The sequence below is a fragment of the Ornithorhynchus anatinus genome, chromosome X5 (genome assembly GCF_004115215.2).
Source record: "Ornithorhynchus anatinus isolate Pmale09 chromosome X5, mOrnAna1.pri.v4, whole genome shotgun sequence".
In the NCBI taxonomy this organism is placed as follows: domain Eukaryota; kingdom Metazoa; phylum Chordata; class Mammalia; order Monotremata; family Ornithorhynchidae; genus Ornithorhynchus; species Ornithorhynchus anatinus.
The window spans coordinates 755373-763965 of NC_041753.1; the positions used below are offsets into that span (position 1 = coordinate 755373).

At 64.6% G+C, this 8593-nt stretch overlaps 1 protein-coding gene across 1 annotated transcript; it reads left to right on the plus strand.

The window, feature by feature from the left end:
* The first annotated feature begins 33 nt into the window (after positions 1 to 33).
* Positions 34 to 7994, plus strand: EFNA4 (ephrin A4). The gene is made up of 5 exons (XM_039910943.1): positions 34 to 190; positions 6418 to 6713; positions 6999 to 7057; positions 7220 to 7286; positions 7897 to 7994. Exons 1-5 carry the CDS (start codon positions 63 to 65, stop codon positions 7992 to 7994), a joined length of 648 nt encoding a protein of 215 aa, XP_039766877.1. The 5' UTR covers positions 34 to 62.
* The last annotated feature ends 599 nt before the right edge of the window (positions 7995 to 8593 follow it).

Sequence of the window (8593 nt, forward strand, 5' to 3'; positions counted from 1 at the left end):
CCACCCCGCGCTGTCCAGGCCGGGAGCGGCCCGGGACCGGCCCGGGAGCGGCCCGGGAGGCGATGCGGGCCCGTCCGGGCCTGGGGCGGCTGGTGGGGGCGGCGGTGCTGTGGGCCGCCCTGCTGGGGGGTCCCCTCCGCGGGGGGCTGGGCCTCCGCCACACCGTCTACTGGAACGCCACCAATCCCAGGTGAACCCCCCTCCCGGAGACACCCCCCCCCTCCCCCCCGCCTCCGCCCCGCGCCCGGGATCCTTTGTCCGCACCCGGGGGAGGAGCCCACGACCGCCCCTTCCCCTCCCCCTGCGACTGCCCCGGCCGGGGGTCCCCGGGGGGGTCGCGTCTCTGCACGATCCTCGCGATGGTGGGATTCGCTCAGCGCTCGCTACGGGCGGAGCGCTGTCGGAAGCGCTTGGGGGAGCTGGACGCAGCGTGGCTTGGGAGGCGGAGGTCACGGGTTCCCATCCCGCTCGTCGGTCGCCTCGCTTGTCCGGGCCTCGGTTCCCTCATCCGGAAGATGGGGGTGAGGGCCGGGGGCCTCTCGTGACGCTGTATCCCCCCCGGCGCTTCGAACGGCGCTCTGCTTAACAAATAACCGATGGATAGAGGGTCGTCCCCCGCGAGGCTCCCGGTTAACCCCCGTTTTCCCGGCGAGGGAACCGAGGCCCGGAGGAGTGAAGGAGGGACTCGCCCACGGTCCCTCGGCTGCCGGGGGGCAGAGCCGGGATTCTAACCCGTGACCCCTGACCCCCGGGCCCGGGCCACGCCGCCTCTCTTCTTCCCTGCGTCCCTCCTAATAACGACGAGGATGGTGTTGGTTGAGCGCCTACCGTGGGCCGAGCACCGTGCGGGTGCCGGGCGATGAGGCTGTCCCTCGTGGGGCTCACCCCCTGAATCCCCATTTTCCGCGAGAGGGACGGAGAAGGAAAGGGACTGACCCGAGGCCACGCGGCGGACGCGGGAGCGGGATTAGAACCCACGTCCTCCGACTCCCGCCGCGCTCTCGCCGCTGGGCCGGGCCGCTGCTTCTCTGGGTGTCCCCAGGTCTCTGGGTCCGAGTCATCCGTTCACTCGGTGGTATTTATTGAGCGCTTACTCTGTGCGGAGCACCGGACTGGGCGCTTGGAACGGACGACCGGGCAGCGGGTAGGAGACCGTCCCCGCCCAGCGACGGGCTCCCGGTCTCGTCCGGGGAGACAGACGGACAAAAACAAGACAACGCGAGTCCCTTCTTCTCTGCTTGTCCTCGGGTCTCTCGATCTCTTCTCCGCGTCTCTGTGTCTCAGCGAACAATCTCTTCACCACCCCGGGTCGGTTATTTATTTAAAACGATTAAACGCGGCGTTATTTATTGAGCGCTTACTATGTGCGGAGCACCGTCCTGAGCATCTGGGAGATGGCCGCTTATCGTTCCGTCGTCCTCTCCCAAGCGCTTAGTCCGGTCCTCTGCACACGGTAAGCGCTCAGTAAGTACGACTGGCTGAATGAGCAGAAACGTTACTCTCGAACGATGGCAGAAAGAAAAGTAAAATGCGTTTTGGTATTTGTTGAGCGCCCACTACGTGCCAGACATTGTCCTAAGCGCTGGGGTGGACAGGGACCGCGTCCGACCTGATTGCCTCGTATCCACCCCGGCGCTCAGAACAGTGCCCGGCACGTAGGGAGCGCTTAACAGATGCCCTCGTCGTCGTTATTATTATTAAGTTAGAAGCAGATCGGGTCGGACGCAGTCCCTGTCCCACCTGGGGCTCACGGTCTCAATTCCCCCCTTTTACAGAAGAGGGAACTGAGGCCCAAAAAGGTGAAGATAATGTTGGTATCTGTTAAGTGCTTACTATGTGCAGAGCACCGTTCTAAGCGCTGGGGGAGACACGGGGGAATCGGGTCGTCCCACGCGGGGCTCCTGGTCTTCATCCCCGTTTTCCAGATGAGGGAACCGAGGCACAGAGAAGTGAAGTGACTCGCCCACGGTCACACAGCTGACACGTGGCAGCGCTGGGATTCGAACTCATGACTTCGGACTCCAAAGCCCGTGCCCTCGCCCAAGGTCACCCAGCGGACAGGTGGCACAGTCAGGATTGGAATCCAGGTCCTTCTGAGTTCCGGGCCCCGGGCGGTAGCCGCTAGGCCGTGCCGCTTCTTGTCTTCGATAAATACAATTGACGAATCATTCTCCGTCTGGGCGTCTCCCCCGGGGTCGGTCCCTCTCCGGGTCTCTCCCCGCCCCGCTCTAATGACGACGATGATATCTGTCCGGCGCTTACTGCTGTGCCAAGCACTGTTCTGAGCCCCGGGGCAGATACAACCTGGACAACCTGGGACAACCTGATTCCCCTATGTCTCCCCCAGCGCTTAGGACAGTGCTCGGCACATAGTAAGCGCTTAACAGATACCAGCCAACGTTATTATTATTATTATACAAGGTAATCGGGTTGGACACGATCCCCGGCCCCCACGGGCCATTTTAGAGGTGAGGGAACCGAGGCCCGGAGAAGCAGAGTGACTCCCCCCCAGGTCACGTTGCAGACGCGCGGCAGAGGCGGAATTAGAACCCTGGTCCTTCCGACTCCCAGGCCCGGGCTCCGTCCACTGGGCCCAGCCTCGCCCCCCCCCGAGACCGAAAGCCCCCGTGGTGGCGTAGGTTCCCGAGCGTTTCGTCCAGTGCCCCGCGCGCGGTCACTGCCCAATAAATAGCGTCCGTCGATCGAGTGAGTACAACCGATTAACCGATCGATCAATCTCCCTTTTGGCGTCTCCCCGGGGTTCGATCCCTCTCCGTATTAACGTCCGGTTCCCCCACCTCCGCCCGGGACCGTAAACTCCTCGTCGGCAGGGATTGAGCCTGTCCATTCCGTAGTGGTGTAATAATAGTAATGATAACGTTGGTATCTGTTAAGCGCTTACTGTGTGCAGAGCGCTGCTCTAAGCGCTGGGGGTGATACAGGGTCATCGGGTGGTCCCACGTGAGGCTCACAATCTTAATCCCCGTTTTCCAGATGAGGGAACTGAGGCCCAGAGAAGTGAAATGACCTGCCTGCGGTCACGCAGCTGACGGGTGGCAGGGCCGGGATTCGAACCCGTGGCCTCGGACTCCCAAGCCCGTGCTCCTTCCAGTGAGCCACGCTGCTTCTCTGGTGTACGCTCCCAAGCGTTCAGTTCGGTGCTCGGCACACAGCGAACGCTCGATAAATGCCGCGTACGTCTTCCTGCCCCTCACGCGGCCTTCGAGGCGCTCCGCTCCTGCCCCGTCTTCGTCTCTGCCCGCCTCCCCCTATCTCTCCGCCCCGTCTCCCCGGGTCTCCGGGTCTCTGCGGCCCCTGCGTCCGTGCGCCTCTGACCCGGTGTTACCTAGCGGCCGCCCCGCTCGGGTTTCTGGCCCCTCTTCTCCGGCTCTTCGCCCGCCTCGGTGTCTCTTCCGTCTCTCTCCATCTCTCTGTGGGTCTCTGCCGGTCTCCGTGGGCTGGGGCGGGCAGCCGGTCGGGGCAGGCCCGGGTTGGCGGTGGGTGCTCTCCTTCCTCCCTCTCATGGTGCTCTCCCTCCCCCCCCCCCCCGTGGCTAGAGCCCGGGCCTGGGACTCAGGAGGTCGCGGGTTCTAATCCCGACTCCCCCGCCTGTCGGCTGTGTGACCTCGGGCAGGTCACTCCGTCTCTCTGGGCCTCAGTCGCCTCATCCGGAAAACGGGGACTGAGGCAGCGAGCCCCGCGTGGGACAAGGGGCTGGGTCCGAGCTTGGATCCACCCCAGCGCTCGGTACAGTGCCCGGCACCTAGTAGGCGCTTAACAGATCATCATCGTCGTCATCATCGTCAGGCTGCCTCTTCCCCCCGCCTTCCCATCGGGTCCTCCCGGCCCTCGTCTTCGGCCCTGGGCCGGTCAAGACCGAGAGCCGAGCGGGACAGGTCGGGGAATGGGAGATGATGCGCCTGCGCGCCGGTGGGTTGAGTTTGTGCCTGTGCGTGTAAATGAGTTGAGTTTGCGCCTGGGTAAGTGTTGCATCTGTGTGTCCAAATGAGTCGAGCTGCACGCGTGCAGACGGGTTGAGTTTGCGTGTAAACGTCGTGTCTGTGGGTGTGAATGAGTCGTTCGGGCCCGCGGGCGATGGTCGAGTCCGCGCCTGCGCGGGAGCGAGTCGGGTTGGTGGGTAGATGATGTGTCCGTGTGTCCGTCTGTGAAAGGAGTAGAGTTGGGGGTGTGTGTAAATGTCGGGTCGGTGCGTGGAAATGGGTTGTGCGTGTGGGCGTGGGAGTCGAGCGTGTGCCTGTGTGGATGTGGATGTGTTCGTGTGTGCGTGCCCGTCGGCGTCCTTCTCAGCGACCGAGCGCCCCGGTCGCACAGGTCGCGGCTGCGTGCACGCCCGGGGCGTGCCAGGGTGTGCCCAGGGTGCAGCCGGGGTCGCGTATCGGGCCGCGCCCGAACGAGGGTCAGAAGGCGGAGGGGCAGGTGGGCCGACGGGCTTCATTTTATGGTCCCCGTAAAGCGCTTACCGTGTGCCGGGCGCCGTCCCGAGCACCGAGGTAGACGCAAAGAGGTCAGGTCGGCCGCGGTCCTTGTCGTCCCCCCCCCCCCGCCGCCGGGGCTCACCGTCTTCGTCCCCGTTTTACGGACCAGGGAACGGAGGTACGGAGCGACCCGCCCGAGGTCACGCAGCAGACAAGCGGCGGAGCCGGGATCAGAACCCGCATCTCTCTGACCGCCGGGCCTGGGAGCCGGAGGTCGCGGGTTCGAATCCTGCCGCGGCCACTCGTCGGCTGTGGGACTGTGGGCAGGTCACTTCACTTCCCTGGGCCTCAGTTCCCTCGTCTGTAAAATGGGGATTAACTGCGAGCCTCACGGGGGGACGACCCGATGACCCCGCATCTCCCCCGGCGCTTAGGACGGTGCTCTGCATATAGTAAGCGCTTAACAGATACCAACGTTATTATTATTATTATTATTATTATTATTGTTTAGCGACTTTCACTTGCGGACAAAGTTCACACTCTCTCCGGTGCCATCTGCCCCGCCCAAGCCATTGCCGTCTCTTATTATTCTGCGTTTTCCTGCCTCTTTGTCTCTCTGTGGCCCGGGAATCTCTTTGTCTCGGTGTCTCTGGCTCAGCGCCTCTCTCTTTGTCTCTCTCTCCAGCCCTGTGTCTCTGTTCCTGGGCCTGTCTCTCTGCTTCTGGGAAGACGATGACGGTGTTCGTTAAGCGCTTACTAGGTGCCAGGCTCTGTTCTTGAGCACTGGGGTAGATACAAGGCCATCGGGTTTGTCCCGCGTGGGGCTCACAGCCCTCCTCCCCATTTGACAGGTGAGGTAACTGAGGCCCGGAGAATAATAATCGTGTTGGTATTCGTTAAGCGCTTACTAGGTGCAGGGCACCGTTCTAAGCGCTGGGGGAGATGGGGTTGTCCCACGTGAGGCTCGCAGTTAATCCCCCCTTTTCCAGATGAGGTAAGTGAGGCCCAGGGAAGTGAAGTGCCTCGCCCCCGGTCACCCAGCTGACAAGGGGCGGAGCCGGGATTCGAACCCACGACCTCCGACTCCCAAGCCCGGGCTCTTCCCGCTGAGCCACGCTGCTTCTGCGCCTCCTCATCTCTCTCTCTGTGTGTCTGTCTCTCTGCGGGTGTGTCTCTTTACAGCTTTCTCTGGTCCCGTCTCTCTGTCTACGCGTCCGTCTCTCCAGGTCTGAGTCTCTCCGTCTCTCTAGTTCGATAGTATTTATCGAGCGCTTACACTGTGCAGAGCACTGGACTGAGCGCTTGGAATATACAGTTCGGCAACAGATAGAGACCATCCCCGCCCAGCGTCGGGCTCACGGTCTATTTATCGCTGTTGTTCTCGTCCGTCCGTCTCCCCCGATTAGACCGTGAGCCCGTCAGAGGGCAGGGACCGTCTCTCTCTGTTGCCGATCTGTCCGTTCCAGGCGCTCAGTACAGCGCTCTGCACATAGTGAGCGCTCGATAAACACTACCGAATGAACGGAACGAATGATCGACGGGCTGAGTCTGTGTTTCTCCGCCTCCTCTGTCTCTCCAGGTCTGCCACTCTTCCGACTCCGAGTCTCCGTCTCCGCGTCTCTCTGTCTCTATCCCCCGCAGCTCCGAGGCTGGCCGTCTCTGCCCCTACCCCGTCTGTCTCGCTGCCAGATCCTCGGCCTCCGTCTCGGCGTCCGTCTCCCCGCCTCTTTTCCTGTCCCCGGGTTTCTCTGGATCTCCGTCGGTCTCTCCCCCCTCCATCTCTCCGCCCGGGTGCGCGAGGACGGGGTCCCCGGGGAGGACCGGGGCCCCGCGAGCCGTCCGTTGCTGTCCCGTCCCCTCCCCAGCGCTCGGTCCGGCGGCTCGGCGGGCAGCGGGCGCTCGGACGGTACGATCGGACGAACGAGCGGGTCCTGAGGCGGGGGCGGGGACGGCCCCCGTGACGCCCGCCCGGTGCCCGCAGGCTCCGGGCGGACGACCCTTCGGTGGAGCTGGGGCTGAACGACTACCTGGACATCTTCTGCCCGCACTACGAGGGCCCGGGTCCCCCGGGAGGCCCGGAGACCTTCGCGCTGTACATGGTGGACGCGGCCGGCTATGCCGCCTGCCGGCCGGACGGGCCGGGCGCCTTCAAACGCTGGGAGTGCTCGCGCCCCTTCGCCCCCCTGGGCCCCGTCCGCTTCTCCGAGAAGATCCAGCGCTTCACGCCCTTCTCCCTCGGCTTCGAATTCGTCCCCGGGAACACTTACCACTACATCTGTGAGAGACCCGGGCCCCGGGCTGGGGTGGAGGGCAGGGCCGGGGTCAGGGGTCATGGCCCGGGGTCCTGGGGGAGGGAGGTGGGGCGGGGCCCGGGGCAGGTCTGAGGCCCCTCGTGGGCAGGAAATGTGCCCGGCGGTTGTCCCTTGGCGATCCCCCAAGCGCCCAGTACAGCGCTCTCCACGCAGTAAGCGCTCAATGGATACGACGGAAGGGACGAGTGGGGGGGCGAGGGGGTGGCGAGGGGGGTGGCGTCCGGACCGTCCGCCTCTTCCTCCCCGCCAGCCGTCCCGTCTCCGGAGAGTCCCGGCCACTGTCTGCGCCTGAAGGTGTCGGTGTGCTGCGTGGCGACCAGTGAGTCCCGGGGCGGGGGGGGGGGGGGGGCGGTGGTGTCGACGACGACGACTGAGACCCGAATTTGGGGAGGGGGGGGACAGGAGGGCCAGGCCCCAGTGGGGGCCGGGGGAGCGCCGAGGTCCCGACCCCTCTCTCCCTTCTCTCCACAGCGGACGGCAGGGTCACCTTGGTCCCCCAAGTCCTACCCCGCGGGGTTGGGGGTGAGTCCGGGGGAGAGCGGGGAGGAGGGCGGGGCGGATGGGGGTCGACGGGTCTGGGTTCCCCCTCTTCTTTCCAACTTCCGGCCCGCCTATCCGCCACCCATCAAGCAGCCCCCGGTGTTTACTGAACGCTCCCTACGTGCAGAGCGCTGTTCTGTGCACTTGGGAGAGGGCGGTACAGCAGCATTGGCAAAAACGTTCCCCATCCATCCATCCTTTCCCCTCCCCTCCGCCTCCCCAGCCCCCCACCCCGTCCCTCTCCAAAGCCCCCCATCCCTCCCCCACCCCCCGACCCCGTCCCCGTCGTGAAGCGGCGCGGCTCAGTGGCAAGCGCCCGGGCTGGGGAGCCGGAAGCCGTGGGTTCTAATCCCGCCTCGGCCGCTTGTCTGCTCCGTGACCCCGGGCGAGCCGCTTTACTTCTCTGGGCCTCGGGTCCCTCATCTGTAAAATGGGGGTAAAGAGTGGGAGCCCCACGTGGGACAACCCCGTGACCCGGTATCTATCCCGGTGCTTAGAACGGTGCTCGGCACGTAGTAAGCGCTTGGCAAATACCGTGATTATTTATTATCGTCGTTATCCCTCCCCGTCCCGTATGTGTGTTCCAGAGACGCCGGGCCCCGGCGGAGGCGGGACCCCGCTGTGGCCGGGGGGCCGGGGCCCGGGCCCCCTCTGCCTCCTCCTCCTGCTGCTGCTGCCCCTACTGAGACTCCTGCGTGGGCTCTGAGCAGGGGGGCCGCGGCCCTCCCCGCCCCCCGCCCAGCCGTCCACCCCCCCCCCCACCCCGCCCCACGACGCCTCCAACCTGCCCCCCGAAACAAGAGAGAGCCACGGCAGTTCGGGCAAGGTGAGTAGACTGGGGGTCGGGGACACCGGGAGGGTGACTCGGTGGTCCCGACGCGGCCCCCCCTTACGGGAGGAGCGGCGTGGCCCGGTTGGAGAAGCAGCGTGGCTCAGTGGAAAGAGCCCGGGCTTGGGAGTCAGAGGCCACGGGTTCGAATGCCGGCAGCTGGGTGACCGTGGGCGAGTCACTTCACTTCTCTGGGCCTCGGTCACCTCGTCTGGAAAACGGGGATGAAGACCGTGAGCCTCACGTGGGACATCCTGATTTCCCTGTATCTCCCCCAGCCCTTAGAACGGTGCTCGGCACAGAGTAGGCGCTTAACAGATACCAACATTATTATTATTATTATTAGTGGAAAGAGCCCGGGCCCCCGAGTCCGAAGACCTGGGTTCTAATGCGGTCTGCCGCGTGACCCCGGGCGAGTCACTTTGCTTCTCTGTGCCTCGGTTTCCTCACGCGCACGATGGGGATTGAGACCGAGA